The sequence below is a fragment of the Ornithorhynchus anatinus genome, chromosome 8 (genome assembly GCF_004115215.2).
Source record: "Ornithorhynchus anatinus isolate Pmale09 chromosome 8, mOrnAna1.pri.v4, whole genome shotgun sequence".
NCBI classification, from domain to species: domain Eukaryota; kingdom Metazoa; phylum Chordata; class Mammalia; order Monotremata; family Ornithorhynchidae; genus Ornithorhynchus; species Ornithorhynchus anatinus.
In genome coordinates this window covers 3,452,842-3,472,172 of record NC_041735.1, presented here as the reverse complement: position 1 = coordinate 3,472,172, position 19,331 = coordinate 3,452,842, and the positions used below count along the sequence as shown (strand labels likewise).

Genomic DNA, 19,331 nt, shown 5'->3' with positions numbered 1-19,331 from the left:
GGGAGAAGGAACGAGGTGGATAGAAGTGAAATTGCATGGTCTCTATTTCATTTCCTTGCCAGCTGCCTTTCGAACGTGAAATGATTTCTCTTTTATGTGTGATCCTAAGTTAAAACACAGTCCGTTTGAAGTTTTATGTGAAGATATATATTAGGCTTAAGTAAAATTAACTATACAATATCCCTCGAGCAAAGGGAATATGACTTGCATCGAGTTTTGATTTTCTTCTTTCCCAAGCGCAGATCACCCTATTACAACGTTTCTCTTTGTTCTGCGGCCGGAAAAAAAAAGCTTTGATCTTATTAAGTATTTCCAGGCTAGATGGCAGAGCTGGTACTGTAGTGGAGCTTGGCCTGAAAATTGATAGCATGTGCCTGTTACAGGTCAGAGGTGACCTTTATGTGCTGGAAGAGTTAGTAAATAGATGGTAAATTATTTTGGAGTCCTGCGGTCCCGAAGCCGAAACTTATTTATGTTTTTCAAAATATATTTCCCGGTCCCCATTCCCGCCGACTTAGTACTAAGTTTGACCATAAGTACAAGAAAGTAGTTAACAGTGCATTCAATTCTTCCCATAATAAGTACCTCATCCGAATTTGCGTAGAGAAAGAGAATGGGGTGTGGGGGAGTCAGGAAATTGCTTTTTATATTAGTTTTTTGAATAAGAGAGAACTCTGTGTGTCTCCACACGGTGGACGGTTCTTTCCCAGAGACCACCGCTTTCTTGGGCCCCATTCTGTTTTGAAACGTTAAATTTGTGGAGATACGGATTGTGAAGGCCACAAAAGTTTCCGTTGCCTGCCGAGAGGAAGAGAGTCTTCTCCCTGAAACAGAGAGAGTGAAGTCCATATGCTGAGTCTGAACAGTAGGAGAAGGATGGCTTTTGACCTCCCAAATAAAATCTTTCACAGACTAGCCAGGCTTCCAGCAAGGAATCTTCCGGGTGGGAGATTGGTGTGGAAGAAAAACAAGACCTTGTGAAAATAAACCTGCTCTAACACCCACTAGTTGGGAGGATTGCCGGGTGGAAAATTTGACTTTTTAGTGTCCCTCTTCAGCTAAACAGTAAAATCCTGCTGGGTCTGTCCATAAACTGGGATTAAAGCACGAGTCACCTCCGGGACTGGGGAAAAAGATAAAGTTTCTCTGAGACTGGTGTGAGTCCCATTCTTCCCCTCACCTGTTGGTAGCAATAGATTTTTCTGCTTTTTGAGGACAGAAATGAAGAGGGCTTTTAGAATGGGGGCTGGGAGAACCCAACGCCCTTCTCCCCTGCCCTTATTATCCCCTGTAGGATGTCTGATTGAAAGCTTACAATAATAATAATGTTGGTATTTGTTAAGCGCTTACTATGTGCAGACAGTGTTCTAAGCGCTGGGGTAGATCCAGGGAAATGTAGACCTGGATTTCTGCTCCCTATGATTCTGCCAGGTTCTTGGGTTCTAGTCCTTGAAGGTAAAGGTACCCGAGTATTGGAGGCAAAGGGAATGACAGGTTTTGTCTTGAGAAGCTTTGAATCGCTTCTCAAGGGGGGAAGACCCCAGTAGAAATGGGGGTTGTTTCCGAACTGGGAATTCCCAGCCTTTCAAAGCAAAGGAAGAATTAAATCATGGCTGCCTGCCGCCTTCTTCCCCCCACCCCCTTCTTCCCCCCCACCCCCTTCCCACTTCTCTTCCTGCCCCTCCTCCCTCCTACACCCCCCCCACCCTCCTCCTCCCTTTCCAAAAAAAGGCAAGGTTTTAGTTCATTTCCTGTATTTGTTCACATTCAGATTTTTAAAAACTGGAAACTATATGGTTTTCTTTTTGGCCCCCGGCAACTGAGCTTAAAGGTCGGGATTCCATATTTTGGGGAAACTTTCTGTCCTTTTGGCCTCGAAACCGAGAAACGGGATTGTTATCAATGAGAGTGTCACTATTCTAATTTTCACCGTGTTAAGTTTTTAAAACACGGAAGGGTATCATTTAGAAACTCTGAGGCCTAATTTTCCATGTGCTGGCTCAGTACTCACAGCGTTCATTCTTTTCAAGGCGCTGCCTGCCCTCGTGAATATATCTTAGCAGCAAAGCCAAGTTTATAATTGAGTAAACAACTCTGGGGAGGCAGAAAACGAGATCCCATTCAACAAAAGAGAAAGGAAAGAGGAGACGTGGGGAAAAAAGTTCTGGATCTCTTGTTAAAAAGGCCTGGGTCTTTGTCTGGGTGTCTGCAATCTTTTCCACTTCAAAGAGGCTTTGGAAATCTAGACATTGTTTCCTCCGAAGGTGAATCACCAACATGGACAATTCCTATCAACATTTGACTGACCCGGCTTTTCCTTTAGTTAACTCAGAGGGTTAGAGAGCAGCAAGTCTGCTCCTGTTCCACCTTCGGAGAATCAGTTCAGGTGGAGAGGAGTATTGAGCAGAGAAGTCACGGGTTTAAAAAAAAAAAAAGGCAGTCAAGTTTAGCGTTTTAGAGTTGGATTTTAGGGTTTTTTCCCCCCTCTGGGGGAGTATACGAAACTCTCCCCACCCCAGGAGTATTTTTCAAAATATTTTCTTCTGCTTCGCACTGGGTCTTGCTTGTGGCTTTTTAGTGAAGCCAGTAGAACACCGGTTAGCCCTGAAAGGGAAAAGTACAGTTGAATCTGTCCGCACCCCAGACAAGGTCAAATCTAACATTTCCAAGTCAGGACAAACAAAGGATCATCCAGGAAGTCTCCTGTGGACATTGAATGAACAGTCTGTGGATTGGTCAACTTTATTCCCCTTCCCTCCTGCTCCTCCAAGTAGCATAGAGGGCACTGGATAAGCCCGAGTGAGTTGTTTTTTCTAGATGCTAGCGTCCTCGGCTAGGAGGGCGGATGTCCTAACCCTCGTAGGGAAGGGTAGGCCCGTTTCCAGGCCCCGGGGAAGCGGTGAGCGGTGAGGTGCTGCATCGATCAGATCGAGATTTCTTAAAAATGTAGCTGGCTCTGGGTAATGACGGTCCCTGATTTGTTCAGGATGTTACCTCGGAAAACACGTGGAGATGCCGCTTGCCACGGCCCAGGCTCGAGGCCCAGGCTCGAAACTCGGATCGTTAGTGAAGTGAGAGAAATGAGAAGAGAGAAGAATGGAGGCGGGCCCATTCCCATTAAAGTGGCTAGTAAAAATGGGCATGTTGTGTCACACACTAGGTAGGAAATTTTCTCAAAACAAATGAAAAATTCTGGACCTAAAGTGCATAACCAGTTGCTGAGTTTTGGGCATCTGGCTAAAAACTAGGGTCTAGGAGATGGGGGCTTTACTGTATTTGTTTTCATTAAAAAATGAAATTTGATCTTTAGTTGAGCCAAAACAGAAAGTTAACGTATTTTGAAATTTGGGGAAAGAATATGTCACTTTTTTCCATTTATGAAAGTGTTTTGGAAAGGGGGGATTATAGTGGTCCCAAAGAAGAATTATATTGCAGGGGTTAGTATATAGTTTTGGTCTCCAGATTGATCTTTCTCCCCCATGGTTTGGAAAGAAAACAGCTAAATTGTGCTCAAGATTCCAAAACCCTTTATGGCAGATGTTAAATTTTTCCTTTATTAAATGAAATTTCTGTTACTGGAATTTACTATGAGGTTGTAGAGTGGGTTTTGTATTAACAAACACATTCAGAATAGTTTCATTTATTTTTTTCCCCCTTGGGAATTTATCACTGCTTTAATCTGAACACAATATTTAACTGTCTTAGTGTTGGAAAATTATAAATATGTACACCCATTTTTGTGACTAGAAAACAACAATTTGTATCTGTCACACCTTTCTTTAAAATGATGGTGTTTCTTTCAAGTTTGCCATTCACTGTGCCAAGTAGTTGTGATATTTATTACCAGTACAAGCAGTGGTTGATATTAGCTTCTATTTACCCTGTTTAGCATTTGATTTTATTTAGTCTCCTTCTCCTAGACTATTTGTGCTGCAGGCCTTTCAAGAAAAACATTCCTGGGGGTAATATCTGTTAAAAATATATATTCATTCCTAATAGAACTCACACTAGGCAGTAGGGATTTCCCCCCTCCCCCCCCCAAACAGTGATTTGAAAATTATCTCAATGGGAGTCAGTTTTTTGTTTCCGAATATTAGTGACTTCTAGTATTGTTAAAGTTGGGAGCTTCGGGGGAAGTGTGAGAAAACATCCCATCTTTCCAAATTTCTGAGTGACGCTTCTAAAAATCAAAATGAGCACAGATACCACAAAGAGCACAGACTTTCCGATGTTGGAATACTGTCATTTCATCAGTGCTGAAAGTCAGAGATGCCGTTGAAGGTTTGTCTTTGAGTTTCAAATGTGAGGATAGATCCAGAAAAATATCCTGGGCCCCCTGAATGGCCACCAGGCCCCAGGAACCGGCTCTCTAAGGCAGCCAACCCGTCCCCCGGAAAGAAAAGTTATGAGGGGGGTCGACAGGAAGCCGTCCCTGCTTCCGGGGCAGGTGAAAAGGCTTGGAAAAGCCGGGCGATCGGTTCTGGAAGGCGTCTTTGGGGTTACAGCTGGCGCGAGACCAAGCCTCGGGACCAAAGGAGCTTCTCGTACGGCGGAGGGAGGACGGGGAGGCTTCTAGGTGCTGGCTTTTCCTTTTATCCTATTCCACAAACGAAAGCGTTCCTGGGAAAAATGTCCCCCTCAGCCGTTTCCAGCCGCCACGTGGAGCGGGGAGCTGTACGGAGGCAGGCCTTTCAGCCTGTCTTGCCTGTTCACCCCAACCAGCAGTGGAGATACTTGGAAGGAAATTCCCCTCCGGCCCGCCCACATCTCCTGAGCCTCAGTGAGGCCAAGAGCCGTGAGGAGGGAAGAGAGGAAAGCAGAGTCGTGTGGATCTGGGTGTTTTCTCTCCCTGACTGGTGGGGGGGAATGTGTGCATGTTCACGTGTGTACATTCACAAAGCCAGGGCATATCTCCCTCCTTGCAGCCGATGTTCCGTAGGAGTTGGAGGAGAAACGTGAGGAGGGTCCCCTTGCTATCACTGGGAAACGGGCTTTGAACACAGAAGCCCGGAGTGGCAGGTCCTGACAGAGCCGAGCCTGGCTGTCCGTTGGATGCGGGCTTTCCGCCGCCTCCGCCTGAGGCATCCTCATTGATGGAGGGGGACCACCTCATCCGCGGGCCGTCCAGGAAATTTCATGCTTCACGGGAGCTTCAGGAGGAGGGGGGGTAGTCTGGGATAAGGCAGGGTACCCCGTCCCCCCCGCCACCCAGGGCAGCAACAGTTTAAAAGCTGACAAGAAATCTCACAGCCTGGCGTTGGTGTTCTCCTCAGTCAGACTCCAGCAGAGGGCTGTCACATTTTCAGCCATCCTCTCCCTAGCGGTTCCCAGTTCCTCGGGGCCTTTTCCCGCTGACCCACCCCCCGCCCCCGGAGAGAGCCGGCCCTACCGCCACTGTGTACCGGAGACCTCTGGAGGAATAGCCGTGAGCCTGGCTGTCCAAAATGGAGACCCGAGACCTCGGCATCCAAGTCCCCCAGGCCCAACAGAACCTGTTGCATTCCCAAATTCTGGGGGCAAAAATTGGGACCCCCTTTGTGTTGAGTTGGAGTAAATGGTTCGATTGGGCTGCGTGGACTCTGTGTGTGTGTGTGTGTGTGTGTTTAGGTTTTGTTTGTAGTAACACAAAATCAAACTTGTGATTAAAACTTATGATTAGGTCATTAACCAGAAAAAAACTGGCACTCATCTGCAGGTGATCAGATGACATAAGAGGCCTGGTTTTAATTTGCGGGCAGTTCTGATTGTAACTAAAAGAGACTCGTTCTTTTTGTGGAATTGGCCGACTGCTTCCCTACATCTGGAGTTAATGAAGTCTTTGAGACCACATCAGTTGTGTTTTGCCGCAAGAACTCTTTGATCTGAAAAAATCTAGGCCGGCCGAACTGCTGCTTCATAACGTCGCAGCCATGTTTTTGCAAGCTAAGGTTAAGGTACCCAAACCAGCAAAATGATATAAAGTTAGGGGCCCGGGCGCGTTTGATGGGGCCTCACAGAGAACCACGGATCTCATTTCTCGATCAGGTCGTCTACACGGGTTTCAGCAGATGATCTGTGTACAGTGGTAATGGCTGGACAGGTTTGCCCCTTAATTTCTGTTTGGGGGAAGAGCACACAGGAATTGGTTTGAAAATAATCTGTTCATTTAGAGGGAGCCGGGTTCCTGGTTGTGTAATTCAGAGTTTTTAAAAAAATTTCAATAATTTATGCCAGTTACTCTGCCCTTGCACATTGTTTTGCTTTGTTTCCTTGCTTTCTCCATGACAGTGATAGATTAACCATCAGCTATAGCATATGCTGTTTTATACTGCACAACAGACAACTTGTAAATTAGTAAAGCAGTCTCACCTCGTCTACGGTCACGATGGTGAACGCTGAACGTTGGACAGGCTGAGAGCACCTTCTTTCCAGAATACATTCTTCCAAATTGAGTGGCAATAAAGGGAGAGGAGAGGTGGGGGTTTGGGGAGGGTGCCCAAATGCAGTGAAGCAAACTCATTAAAAGTGTTTTCTCTGGATGGGCAACCTGAATATTTCAACTCGAGTTCACCCGTCACAGCAAAACCGTGGGGCTTTCACTCTTCTTTCTGGGAATTTGCTTTTGCAGAGTTCCGGTCACATCCCAGGTGTGGGGGCTATTGGGCATAACCAAAAATGCTTGTGATTGTATTTGGGAGTCTTCTGGGGTGGGAGGCAGTGTTTAAGTATCCTATGACAATTTGCAGGGATGTCACACCAGTGACTTCCAGCTCCATCCTTTCGGACGAGGGAACGGGTGCTCAACCACTTAATTGGTTTCCCCCTGATTAAGAGACTGCACAAATGAGGACTAGTAAATCCTGAAGACGATAGAAGCTCTAAGACAAGAAAAATCTTACTCCCCATCCGCCCCACCCCAATATTTATTTGCCAGCAAGTGCTCTGTAGCTCTCCACAGATATGCCCAACTGTTTCATCCCAGCAGCGCTGCTGTTGTGAAAGAGCTTTAAGCAAGAAAAGTATTCTGGGTATTCTCAGGCAAATGAGCAGAATTATGATGGACAGTCTGTCAGGTGTTCCCTTCCTGTACTGATAGCTCTTCTTGGGAATAAGATTTGCATAGGCCATCCACACCCACCAGAGTGTCCTTTTGAGGCTCCCTCTAGACTACAAGCTCATGGTGGGCAGGGAATGTGTCTACCAACTCTGTTTTATCATACTCTCCCAAGCGGTTAGTACAGTGCTCTGCATACAGTAAGCGCTCGATAAATACCATTGATTAATAGGCCATGGAGAAATGGTGAACTCTTCAGTTGGTGAGACGCCATTAGAAGCCACAGGTTCTTCTCCTTCCCTTCACCAATATTAATAGTAGTGATAGCCATTATTAAACACTTGTTGCATGCAAAGAACTGTACTAAACACTGGGAAAGAATTCATGGGAGAGCTTAATCAGTGGTATTCATTGAGCGCTTACTATGCACAGATACTGTACTGAGCTTGGGAGCGCTTGGGAGAATACCATACAACAGAATTGGCAGATGCACCCCCTGCCCATAACAAGCTTATCGTCTAGAGAGGTCTGTAGTGTAGCTTTAGATGGGGTCTCTGGCCTTTCAGGGGCTCACTGCCTAAGAATAGGTGGGAGAGGGGGCTGATGACAGAAAACAAAACAAGAAGACACAAAATGAACATAAAAAACGAGGACAAGAATAGGGTCCCCTAAAGAGAGGGAATTTGTTTTGTGGGCTGTCTTCTAAGATTCTTTTTCTCCTTACATAAATGTGCAACTTGGAAGGCACCTAGGGGCTCGAATAGCAGAAAACAATGGATGGCCCTGTTGAGAAGAGAAACACTTAAGGAGGACATAACACTTCCAGTTATTTGGGCCACTAAGAGGCCAGGAGAGTTCTGCTTCCCTCCAAAAGAGGAAAGAAAGCAGGGGAAATGTGGCCATTATCGGGAAGTCTTGTGTTACATGTTGACACATTCCACAAGAGTTTGCTACATGAAATTCTTGTCTACAAGCGTTCTGATCTCCAGCTGACAAGAAAGTTCTTGCTTTTGCAGAACGCTGAAGTTGCACAGGGCAGAATCTTTGTGAAGCTGATGGCCACGTTGTTATCAAAGTAAACTTTCCCTGAAAACGGCCTCCTCGGCACTTTGTAGAACACCCCCACTTTTCCCAGATGATCGGGACCCTGTCTCTTTTTCCTGGTTTTCTTCCGTTCCATGGCTAATAACATATTTTTAAAGCGAATCGATTTTTCCCTGCTGTCCGGGAACTGTAAATTCCTTGTGGACAGGCATCGTGTCTACCAACTGTAACGTACTTTCCCAAGCGCTTCATATACTCTGCACCATTATTATCAGTGGTGTTTATTGAGTGCTTCTCATGTGCAAAGCAGTGTACTGAGGGCTTGGGAGAGTAAACAGAGTTGGTACACACGTTCAGTGCCCACAACAAGCAAACATTTTAGACGGGACCCAAGAAGTGCTCAGTAAATACCATTGTCTGAGTGACTGGGGAATGGTTTGTTCATTAGGGTTATATGGCCGAGTAGTTTTTCAGAGTGATGAGACTCTTGATCCCTTGCCAGTTTAGAATGTTCAAACTGGGCTTATCTGCAACGAAGGTTTACCAAAGAAAATTGGCACTCCGCTAACAAATCAAAGAGAGAGTTTTTTTCCCTCTCTATTCTTTTTTCTCAAGCAGTGCCGGACTTGAAAGGTTGCTTGATATTGAAACCTTAAGATCCCTCAGCAGGAGATGGACTTCAGGGGGCCGGGAAAGGGGGGTGTTTTTGGTAATCTTCCCAAGTTAGTAAAGTTCGGGTGGGCGACCTCATCCCTTGGGGTTCATTGTGACCCTAACCCCCCCCCCCCGCACCCCCCCATCTCATCTCTTCCATTTGGGGTCCAGTGATGCCGATATTTGGATGGAGCAAACAGAGTTGCGGGTCCCAACTTGATTTGGGTGGGGTGAGTTTATGGTGTCTGTGGCTTATTTTCTCCCTTCTTTTTTTTTTCTTTTTAATTTTTTTTCATTTTCCCATTTTGAGGCCCCAGTCTGGGTGAGATTTGTATTTTCTAAGCAAAATCAACATTCACGCTTTCATCCCACCACCTGGTTTAGTTGGCACGCCTTAAGATGTGTTATGGGGACAAGCGTGGTGTTCTGCTTTGGCAATCTGCTAAAAAGCAAACGTCCTGACAGTGATCAAATTAAATGTTATTTGTTTGGGCTTAATGCACCGTTTTGCGGGTTTGTGGGTGGAGGGAAGGGGGTTGCTCAGCCCCTACCCGGCAACATGAATGATATTCAGCCCTCGTTGACACGTGTCCTTTTATTGCTGTTTTCTTTTCAAGGTGTATGCACCGTCCCCAAATTCAGATGATTTCAACAGAGAATCTCCTAGTTATCCATCTCCCAAACCACCAAGCAGTATGTTTGCTAGCACTTTCTTTATGCAAGGTAAGTGTCGCTAATTATTCCTGGGCACAACCCCGTTTAGCTTCTGCGGAAGAGAACCGAAGGTCGAACCAGAGGATCCAAGTTGCACCTCCCGGTCGCCCGGAATTGGCGAAGGGTACTGGCTCTGAGAGGCGCCTCTACCTCGTCGAGGCATTTGGGGGCGGGGGGAGGAAGTCTTGTCTTCAAAGGCTTCCCGGCCATGTCCGTTGATTGCCGGCTGCCTCTTAAACAGATTACCCGGCGGGCCAGATGGGCAGAATCTCCCAGCCGTGAGTTTGCAGAGGGATGAATATTAGGAAGGTGAAGGGACCCTCGCTTTTCATTTAATTGTATTTATTGAGTGCTTACTGTGTGCAAAGCACTGTACTAAGTGCTTGGGAGAGTACAATAAAACAACAGACACATTCCCTGTCCACAGCGAGCTCACAGTCTTGAGGGGGAGACAGACATTAATATAAATAAATCGTTGTGGGCAGGGATAGTTACTGTTGATTGTACTGTGCTTTTCCAAGCCCTTAGTACAGTGCTCTGCGCACAGTAAGTGCTTAATAAATATGATTGAATTAATGAAATAAATAAATTACAGATATGTGCTGTGGGGTTGGGAGGGAGAGTGAATGAAGGGAGCAGATCAGGGCGACAAAGGGAGTGAGAGACAAGGGAGTGGGAGGAGGAAGTTGCCTCATCAACCCTGCCCACCCATGCTTCAGTCATTCATTCAGTCATTTATTGAGCACTTATTGAGTGCAGAGCACTGTACTGAGCGCTTGGGAGAGTTCAGTGCAACAATGAACAGACACATTCCCTGCCCGCAACGCTCTGGAGGGTGTGAGTCCGAACTGGAACGGTCAGAGATCGGGTTTCCTCGACTTGACATGGGTGCGGTCGTTGGGAAGGTTGTGGGCCACTGGAATCTCTCGCCCCAGGAATAATAAATACCCCTGGCCGAGCGGTTTGACTTTTCCGTTCTTGGCACCTATGGATTGGAATCCAGATATTATATAGAGGCTACCAGTTATATAGGCTTGCCATCACTGAACCTGTATATTTATCTTGTGTTACAGAATATATATAGAATGTATAAAATCCCTAATAGGCAATTTACATGGTATTATCACCTTGTTAAAGTGCTGAAGGTCATGTCAATGGCCTATTAAGATTAAGAATAAGTATAAGAACCTTTTTCCCATTGTACATTTATGGTGAACACTGTGTAGCTAGGCACCCGCCCTTTTTCTTTTCCCGGAGATTGGAATTTTTATCATCCCTCCTGATAGAAATCTGGACTTCACTGAAGGTCTTTGAAATTTGCTGAAGTCCTTGGTATTTTCTCAGATGTGGTTAGGTTACATTTCAGCAGCAAAGCCTCATTTTTCTTTTCTTTTTTAAACAGGGAGGTAGGAAAAAGGGTCTGTCTCTTCCCCAGTTTCCTCAGAGTTGAGATGCAGCGTGACCTAGTGGAAAGAGTCCGGGACTGGGAGTTAGGAGGCCCAGGTTCAGGTGTTGGCTCTGCCCCTTGACTGCTGTGTGACCTTGGGCAAGTCATTTAACTTCCCTGCACCTCAGTTGCATCATGTGTAAAATAAGATCCTTGCCCTCTTTTCCTCTAACATTGTGAACTCCATGTGGGACAGGGAATTTGTGTCCTATCTGATTATCTTGTACCTACCCCAGCATTGTGTTTGCCGCATAGTGCGTGCTTGATAAATACCATTTTCATTATTGTTATACAGTCGATCAGTGGCATTTGTTGAGCGCTTGCTATGGGCAGAGCACTGTACTAAAGCACTTGGGAGAATACAACAAAGTTGGTAGGCATGTCCCCTGCCCATGATGAGCTCAGTTTAGAGGGGGAGGCAGACATTAATATAAATAATTTATAAACATGCACGTACATAAGTGCTGTAGGACTGAGGATGGGGTGAACACCAAGTGCCCAGAGGGTATTCCTAGCCGCTAATCGGCAAGAGGGGAAGAACAGCAAATTTTTATAACCTGGTTTGCTGGGACGTGGTCTTGGTTTTGAGGGACTTTTCTTTTCTCTCCTCTTCCCAGACGGAACCCATAATTCTTCTGACCTGTGGAGCTCGTCCAATGGGATGAACCAGCCCGGGTACGGCGGGATGTTGGGCAACTCGACTTCTCACATGCCCCAGTCCGGTAGTTACGGCAGTCTGCACACACACGACCGCCTGGTAAGCGAGACATCTCCCCGGCCCGGTCTCCCTTCCGCCCATGTCTGCCCGTGACACAGCCGGCCACCTCAGAATTGGCATACCACAGGTGGTCCCAGGGTTGGACAAGGAGAACGTGCAGCCCTCCGGAGAGCTGGAGTAGAAATGGTGGGCGACTCTGCTCCGTTCACTCTTTGCTCAGGTCCCTTGGGGGCACTTATCTCCCGTGGGCCCGTCGAAGGTAACGTACTCTGGGAAATATCTTTTGGTTACATCTCGCCTTTATTTCCCTCACTCTAGAGTTATCCTCCACATTCAGTCTCACCAACAGATATCAATGCAAGTCTTCCTCCAATGTCTACCTTCCACCGGGGCAGTTCCAGCAGTTCTCCTTATGTCGCCGTCTCTCACACTCCTCCCATCAATGGATCAGATACTATATTAGGTGAGCACTCTGTGGTAAAGGAGAAAGCCATTGGAGACTTTTGGTGGGGTGGGGGGAGGTAGGGGAGCGTGAAGGAGCCCATCTCCCCCTCTCCATTCCTTTCCAAACCAGTAGTGGAATCCGTCTCCCTTTCTAAATCATTGTCACCGCTTCTAAGAACCCCTCAGGTCAACACAGAATGATGTTTTCTTTCTAGAGGCAGCGTGGTCTAGAATAAACAGCAAGGGGCTGGGAGTCTGCCATGTGCCTGCTGTGTGGCCTTGGGCAACTTTTGCCTCAGTTCTCATATGCAAAATGGGGATTCCTGTTCTCCCTCCTACTTAGACTGTGAGCCCCATGTGGGACCTGATCTTGTATCAGTCCTAGAGCTTAGTACAGTGCTTGGCACGGTAAGCACATAATCAATGCCATGGTTATTATTATTATTATTAAATATAGTATTATTATTATCCACATTATTCAGGAGACTATAAGCTCCTTGTAGGCAGGTAACGTGTCTGACAACTCTGTTGTGTTGTACTCTCCCAAATGAGAGAAACAGCATGGCCTAATGGAAAGAGCCAGGACCTGGGAGTCAGAGGACCTGAGCTCTAATCCGTGCTCTGTCAATTGCTTGCCCTGTGACCTTGGGCAAATCACTTCACTTCTCTGGGCCCTTGTTCCTTCGACTGTAAAATGGGGATTCAATGCCTCTTCTCCCTCCTACCTAGATTGCGAGCCCCATGGGGGACAGGAACTGTCTCCAACCTTATTTAACTTGTGTGTACCCCAGTGCTTAGAATAGTCCTTGACAAATAGTAAGTGCTTATTAAATTCTATCTTTATTATTGTCATTACAGTCGTCTGTACACAGTAAGCACTCAGTCAGTCATTGTCATTGATTGGCCCCGGGTCCTTGTTCCATCTCTGTCCCCAGCTTACTGGGTGATCCTGAGCAAGTCCCTTAACCTCAGTTTCCTCATCTGTAAAATGGGAATACTACCTCTCCCCAGCTATCACCCTCCAATGATGCTGTGAGGATTAAATGAGATAATTGATGGTAAAAAGCTAAACAAAATGGAAGGTATTGTTGTTTTCAGTGACAAATTGTAGAATAAAACTCTGGGTTTTTTGTTTGGTCTTTTCTTTCTTTCCATTTCATATCCAGGAACCAGGGGGAACACTGCTGGAAGCTCGCAGACGGGGGATGCCCTTGGAAAAGCCTTGGCATCTGTGAGTAGCGATGCCCCAACCGGCAGGGCTTTGGCTCCCCGGGGGCAGGGGGTCACGAACCTCGCATCCTCCCCAATTACCTGGTTGTAACTCCTGAAGGCCAACAGAGAGGTTAGGGTTGACCAGGGTCCTCCGAGCGGCTCTCTCAGATCTGTACCGTTATAAGTACAACCCTGGCAAGGGAAATCCCTCTTCTCCCCAGTCCCAGCTCTTAATTGGGTCCCACAGAGTCTTAAGTCTAAGTCTTCCAACTCATTCATGGGGTTTAAAGGACGGACCCAGTGACCCCCTAAAATGGGTCAGATAAGACTAGGGCGTGAGGTCTGGCGGGCTGCTGCCGCTTCAGAGCCAAAGAATGAGTAGGATTTACAAGGCTTTTTGTAAGAGAGGGGAAAGCTTTTTTTGCAAAGAAGCGAAGGAGAGAAAAAAGAAACCAGCCTCTTCTTCCCAAATGTTCAGTAGGTTAATGGTAGATCCTTCTGTGGAGATAAGGAAATGACATGTGAAGAGCTAAAAGGCCAAAGCCCACAGGTGCCAGGAGTGTGCTTAGAACTTGGGCTAAGGGAACGAGAGACCAGCAGATGGTTTGCCTGGGGGCGGGGGAGACCTTCGCTTCTACCCGTTGATGAAGCGTGCTGTTTGGGGCAAGTTGGCAATGAAACAACGACGGGGCTTTCATTCAGATTTGGAAAGATGTTCTCCCCAACCCACCCCACTCCGCCTCCAAAAAAACACACACAAACAGAGCCGAGAGAAGAGACAACTATCCCTCAACCCGTAGGGAGCCTCACTCCGACTCTGAGACATCATCTTTGCAGCCTTATCAGATTGCTTTCCCAGTTCCCCCATTCCTCTGGGATGCCCTCATCTCCCCACAGTGTTGGCTGAAGGGCTCAGTGAACATCACGTGGCATGTGTTATCCACAAGCGGCCTTCTGAGGAGGTGGACGGAAAGGAGGTTGCTGGCCAGCTTTGGGGAGCCCACGCCACCTCCTCAGACCAACCATGTTTTCTGCCACCAAAGCTGGGTAGAAACGGCCAGGCCCTGTTTTTATGACTCGTAGTTTTGGAGCGAAGAGAGATGCCTTGTCTTTTCCCTGCCTCTGCCTTCCTCCTCCCCCTCACGCCCACACACCCTGGTGAAAACTGGGCCCAGTAAGGGAGGGCGAGAATCCTCCTTCTCTCTAAGGTTTCAGTGTGCAGTTATTCCATTTTTGGGTTGAGAGGCCACGTTAGGTCTGGAGGTGTACAGAATGGTACCTGCTGGTGTGACCAAGCCAGGTGCATGTTGGGGCCCCACCCAGCTCTGTGGCCAGGGTCTGACCCAAACCTTTGGGTCCCGAAGGTGAGCCAGGCCTCGGGGCGTGTTCTGTACTAGGTGCCGCCCATGAATGGGTTGGACAACCGGGATCCTTGTAGGTCGGTGCTCAAGAAGGGACGGCAGAGCCATTACCCGGCCAAGTTGAGGCCGGAATGTCGAATCCAGTGGGTGGGTGGGCTTTGGGTTGTCATGGTAACTCGTTTCTGACATCCCATGTTGTTGCTTGGCAGGAGCAGCGAGGTCATTCCATAAATCATTTCTGTCATAGCCGATGGTGATGCATTCCATCTGCTCAATCAGGACGTGCCACAGTCCGGACTCCCCGATCCCTTGTTTCTATCCATCTGCCGGTCTCCACCCCAGGCTCACGTTCACTTTTGCAGTTGTTCGGAGAGAGGAGAAACGTCCAGAAAGTGGGATGATTCCCGGGAAGGAGGGGGGGAAGCCCGCAGGATGACGAGGTCTTTCCGAACCTTGGCACGGGTCTTATCGTCCTCCCGGAACCCTACCTTCCACGGGGGTCGAATTGGTTTTCAAAAGATGCATCTGGTCCGAGACTCCAAGACACCCCTGCCCGAGTTATTAGAAGTCATTTCTAGTTCCCAAATTGTCCGCGGTTGTACATCTTGGAAGAGCCTTTTATGTGCGAAACATCAGAGGGTCCACCGTTTGTTCTTCAGTTTAGGCATTAAAGAGCAGACAGAATACTGTGTGATTAAACATGTAAGGCCAGATAATGCATTTGCAAAGGTTCTTTTATTTTAGGTTTAAGCCTGGATAATTGTGGTCTTAATCTCAGGCTAGGCAAGAAAGAGAATTGTACATGAAAGTATTTACACAAAGTTCCCAAAGCCCCGTGGATTATGCATTCGTTTGGATAATGAACTAGTGTAGATAGAAAGAAAAGAAAATCTGGGTATTCGTGCCATTTCTAATGTGTTTCCCTGAATGTTTGCCAGACAATAACCCTTTAAGATTGTGCCCATGGAGGGTTAGTTGGAGGAAGAAACATCTGGTTTATTTCAGTGCCTAATACCAAATCAAAACACTTGGTCTTTAATTTAGAGGAGATCAAACAGGAGGGCTGTTTAACTTTGTTGATTATATCAGACCTCTTTGTGATAATTTATGTTTTGATTCCTACCTCAGAGCAGGGGTAAAGGCGGGGTGTAATTTTTTTTTTTTTGGTCGTTGTTGGGTTTTTTTGTTTTTTGGGGGTGGTTTTGTGTGTGTGTGTGTGTGTGTGTGTGTGTGAGAGAGAGAGAGAGAGAGAGATCTGGATGGTTTAGTAGCCAGTGGTCCCTAACAAAAGGAATGGAAATCCGGGGAAGTTGACTTTTAAAAGTAATTCATGAATTAAGTTTCTTTGTTGCCTTAGACTCAATAACATTAGCATAACAAAGAGGAACTGAAATGTACACTGGGGTGTTTAAAAAATTGGGCTAACAGCTCCGAGGTTTGGCTCTGCCGCCTTCCATTGTGCCCCTTTTGTCCGAGGCCCTTTTCATTAGCCCCTGGCATATTGGCACCCTGCTGATTGGAATGGACCGTGACCCGATGGGAGGGGGCGGCTCAATTGTTGGAGTAAAATGAGTCGTGTTCCCGTTTAAGGCCGGCAGAAGGTGTCAGAGGTATTCATCATTGGTCATTTAACAGTACAACAAACCCGGATTGCATGCGCAATGAGTTTCGACTCGGTGTTAAGGCCCAGCCTTTTAAGCCATTCCTCTCCCCTCCCTCTCCGTTCCCCCTCCCCCAACCCTCATTTTTAAAGTGCATGTGTTTTGGGTTTTTTCCTTCTCTTTCCCTCCCCCTCCCTTTTTTTTCTCTCTCTCCTCTCCAGTGTAAGTATTCTTTAAGACTGGAGATTCCAACAGCAAATATATTGTTGATTTAGTCCGATGGACTCGGGGCTGCTAATGCTCCAAATGAAGCCTTGTTTGTTTAGAATTTTTTTTTCTCTTTTTCCGGTGAATATAGCAATTTGTACCAACTGGTGTAATCCAGATCTGATGCAGTGATAACACAGTGGGGTCCCAGAACTGGAGCTGAATAAATTGGTCTGTGGAATAAGCGAACTTTTATACATTTCGAGCCCTCCATGAAGCCACATGCAAGCGTGTGTACGCCCTCCCCCTCCCCGCCCCCCCAACACACATACACACTCTGTCTCTCTAAACTTCTCTTTAACGAGTTAGGAGCCCATCCAAACATGGGCCAGTCACTGGTCCTTGGGAAACCAGGAAACTCGTAACAGGCCAATTCAACCTCCACTTTGACCTTGGAGTAGGGTAGGGTGGATTCAAACCTGAGATTTCATTAAATGGGCCAGGTTTTTTTCTGACTAGAGAATACATGGTTGCCCTTCTCTCCCATCCCCTTCATATTCAGGGTTTGAAAGGCAGACTGGGGAGATATATAGCTCAATCAACTGTATTTACTGTGTGCAGAGACCTGGCGAGTATATATTTTATCTATATATATCACAGTAAATGCTCAATAAATACAATTGAACTTGATTTGCTTTTATCCACCCAAGCTCTTAGTTCCGTGCCTGGCACTTAACAAATAATGTTATCATTATTATTATTATAATATGTAAAATTTAGGTATAGGTATATTTGCATATTTTCAGCCACTGGAAGGAAGTAAAAATGTCCCCTTGGTCCCCCGCTGGCCAGGCACATTCCTACAGCGTGACCTAATCCTCCCAATCAAAGGCAATGTGTTTGTTGTTTAAACTCATTTTTATTTTATGCAACTACACCCAGTCCGTTTGGAGCTTCCCCCAGCTGTTGCCCTGCTGAGCGATAGGTTGTAGAGAGTTAAGTTTCCAGTGGCTAATGCCCATCCCAGAAAGCCTGCACCTGCTTGACAGGTGGATGCAGGTGGTGTCGGGAGCCGCCTGTGGCCGGTTGACCTCCGAGGGGGTTCGGCCAAGCCCTTGCTCCGTTCAGGGAAAGTGTCCCCTCGATGCTGGCAGTCGTGGTCATGATATGTATCTCAAGGTCTCTATGGGGATCGTGTGTGAAGAGAGAAGAGACTTTCTCCTCCCACTTTTCCCCATCCTCCATTTGAACCACAGAGTTTCAGCCTGCTCTATTTGGACTTCTTACGTGGCCAGAGAGGCTCACCTAGACTGTGGAGCTATCTCGGCCCCGAGGAACCAGGTTAGGACGATCTAATTTCCGAGGCATCACTCAGAAGCCCTCAGAAGGGCCACAACTTCAGTCCATTTTGGATAACATTAGACTATAATAATGGCTAGTCAGCTTCGTACCCATTTTGCTGACTGGCCCCTTCCTCTGACCTTCAACCTGCTTTCCAGTGTGAACAAGCATGCCAATGTCTTTTCTGGGTATTTGAGGGGAGGCAGTTCCCACTGGGAAGTTTGGGTTAAAGTAGTAGTTCCACACTGTGCCAGTTTAGCCACATTGTCTCGCAAACTGGTGGGTTTTGGCGAGCAAATGGGCAGATCACGCAGGTGGCCACGCTGCCTGTACAGACACAGCATTGAAGCATTTTGTAAGTTTCCCCAAGACGCTTATTTTTCCTTGTACGGAAAATATTTCCAAGATGTTTTTGTTGGATGTTGGCATTTGCGTTGGATCAACCAAAGGTAGGCTGCCTGGCTTATGGGAAAGAAAGGTGTTTTCTTTGAAGCCAGCGCTAATTAGAGCCACGCCATCCGGCCCCATCTCAGCTGAGTTTTGCCGGGAGCAGTTTGGCCCCACAGAAAATAGCTGTCCCCCAGCAACGTGGAGTTGGCCCGGTCTGGGCAGGGTTGGCAGTGTGCCAGCCTGCTGGAGGGCACAGGGAGGAGAGCGATTTGCTGGATCTGATAGGGGCCCGGGCTGTTCTCTGGGAGGGCCATTCGGGAGCCCCCGGAACGGAAAGAGTTTCTGTGCGGCCGAGGGTGACAAGACAGGCATTGTAGGTTGGGGGGTGGGCAACATCCCCTGATTTCCTCCCCAGCTCCTCAGCCTACTCGAGGGAGAGGAGATGGGCCTGCAACAGGCCTTCCTCTTCCCGCCCCCCAGGACCAGGAGCGTTCAAGAAAGGCTCAGGAGGGGGTGGGAGGACAGGCAACTTCTGCCCAGCAGTCATCCCTCAGTCAGTCATAATTTATTGAACGCTTACTGTTTGCAGAATACTGTACTAAGCGCCTGGGAGAGTACAATATAGCAGGCACATTCCCTGCCCACACAATCTTAGTCCGAGAGGGGGAGACAGACATAAGTAAATGACAGATACAGACATAAGTGCAGTGGGGCTGGGAGTGGGGGGGAGGTCAATAAGGGGAGCAAGTCAGGGTGCCGCAAAAGGGAGTGGGAGAAGAGGAAAGGAGGGCTCAAGTCAGGCCTCTTGGAGGAGATGTGCATTCAGTAAAGCTATGAAGTGGGGGAGAGTCACTGTCCCTCGGATAGGAAGGAGGGCGTTCCAGTCCAGAGGCAGGAAGCAGGCGAGAAGTTGGCCACAAGGTAGATGAGATCGAGGTACAGATCCCCCACCGGAAGGCTAAGAATAAAGGACGATGGGGAGAAATAGTCGCTTGGGTGGGAGATCTGGGCTCAGTAATCATGTCTGGGCACTGTTCAGATGTTTTGCTTGCCTTTATTGAAGTCTTATAACTGTCTTCTTGGGCCTGGCTCTCTTCAAATGGTCATCCCAGAACTTTTAAATTACTTCCAAGTCTGGGGAGTGACAAATAGTGGTAACAGGAGT

General features: G+C 47.3%; 1 protein-coding gene across 8 annotated transcripts in view; it reads left to right on the top strand.

The window, feature by feature from the left end:
• The window catches only part of TCF12 (transcription factor 12), a 286,427-nt gene that overhangs the window by 239,746 nt on the left and 27,350 nt on the right, over positions 1-19,331 (top strand). For all 8 annotated transcript variants that reach the window (XM_029071273.2, XM_029071272.2, XM_029071276.2 and 5 more), the window contains 4 exons: positions 9,349-9,454; positions 11,510-11,649; positions 11,929-12,073; positions 13,221-13,285. In XM_029071273.2, coding sequence (XP_028927106.1) covers positions 9,349-9,454; positions 11,510-11,649; positions 11,929-12,073; positions 13,221-13,285 — 456 coding nt within the window. The remainder of the gene's footprint in view (positions 1-9,348; positions 9,455-11,509; positions 11,650-11,928; positions 12,074-13,220; positions 13,286-19,331) is intronic.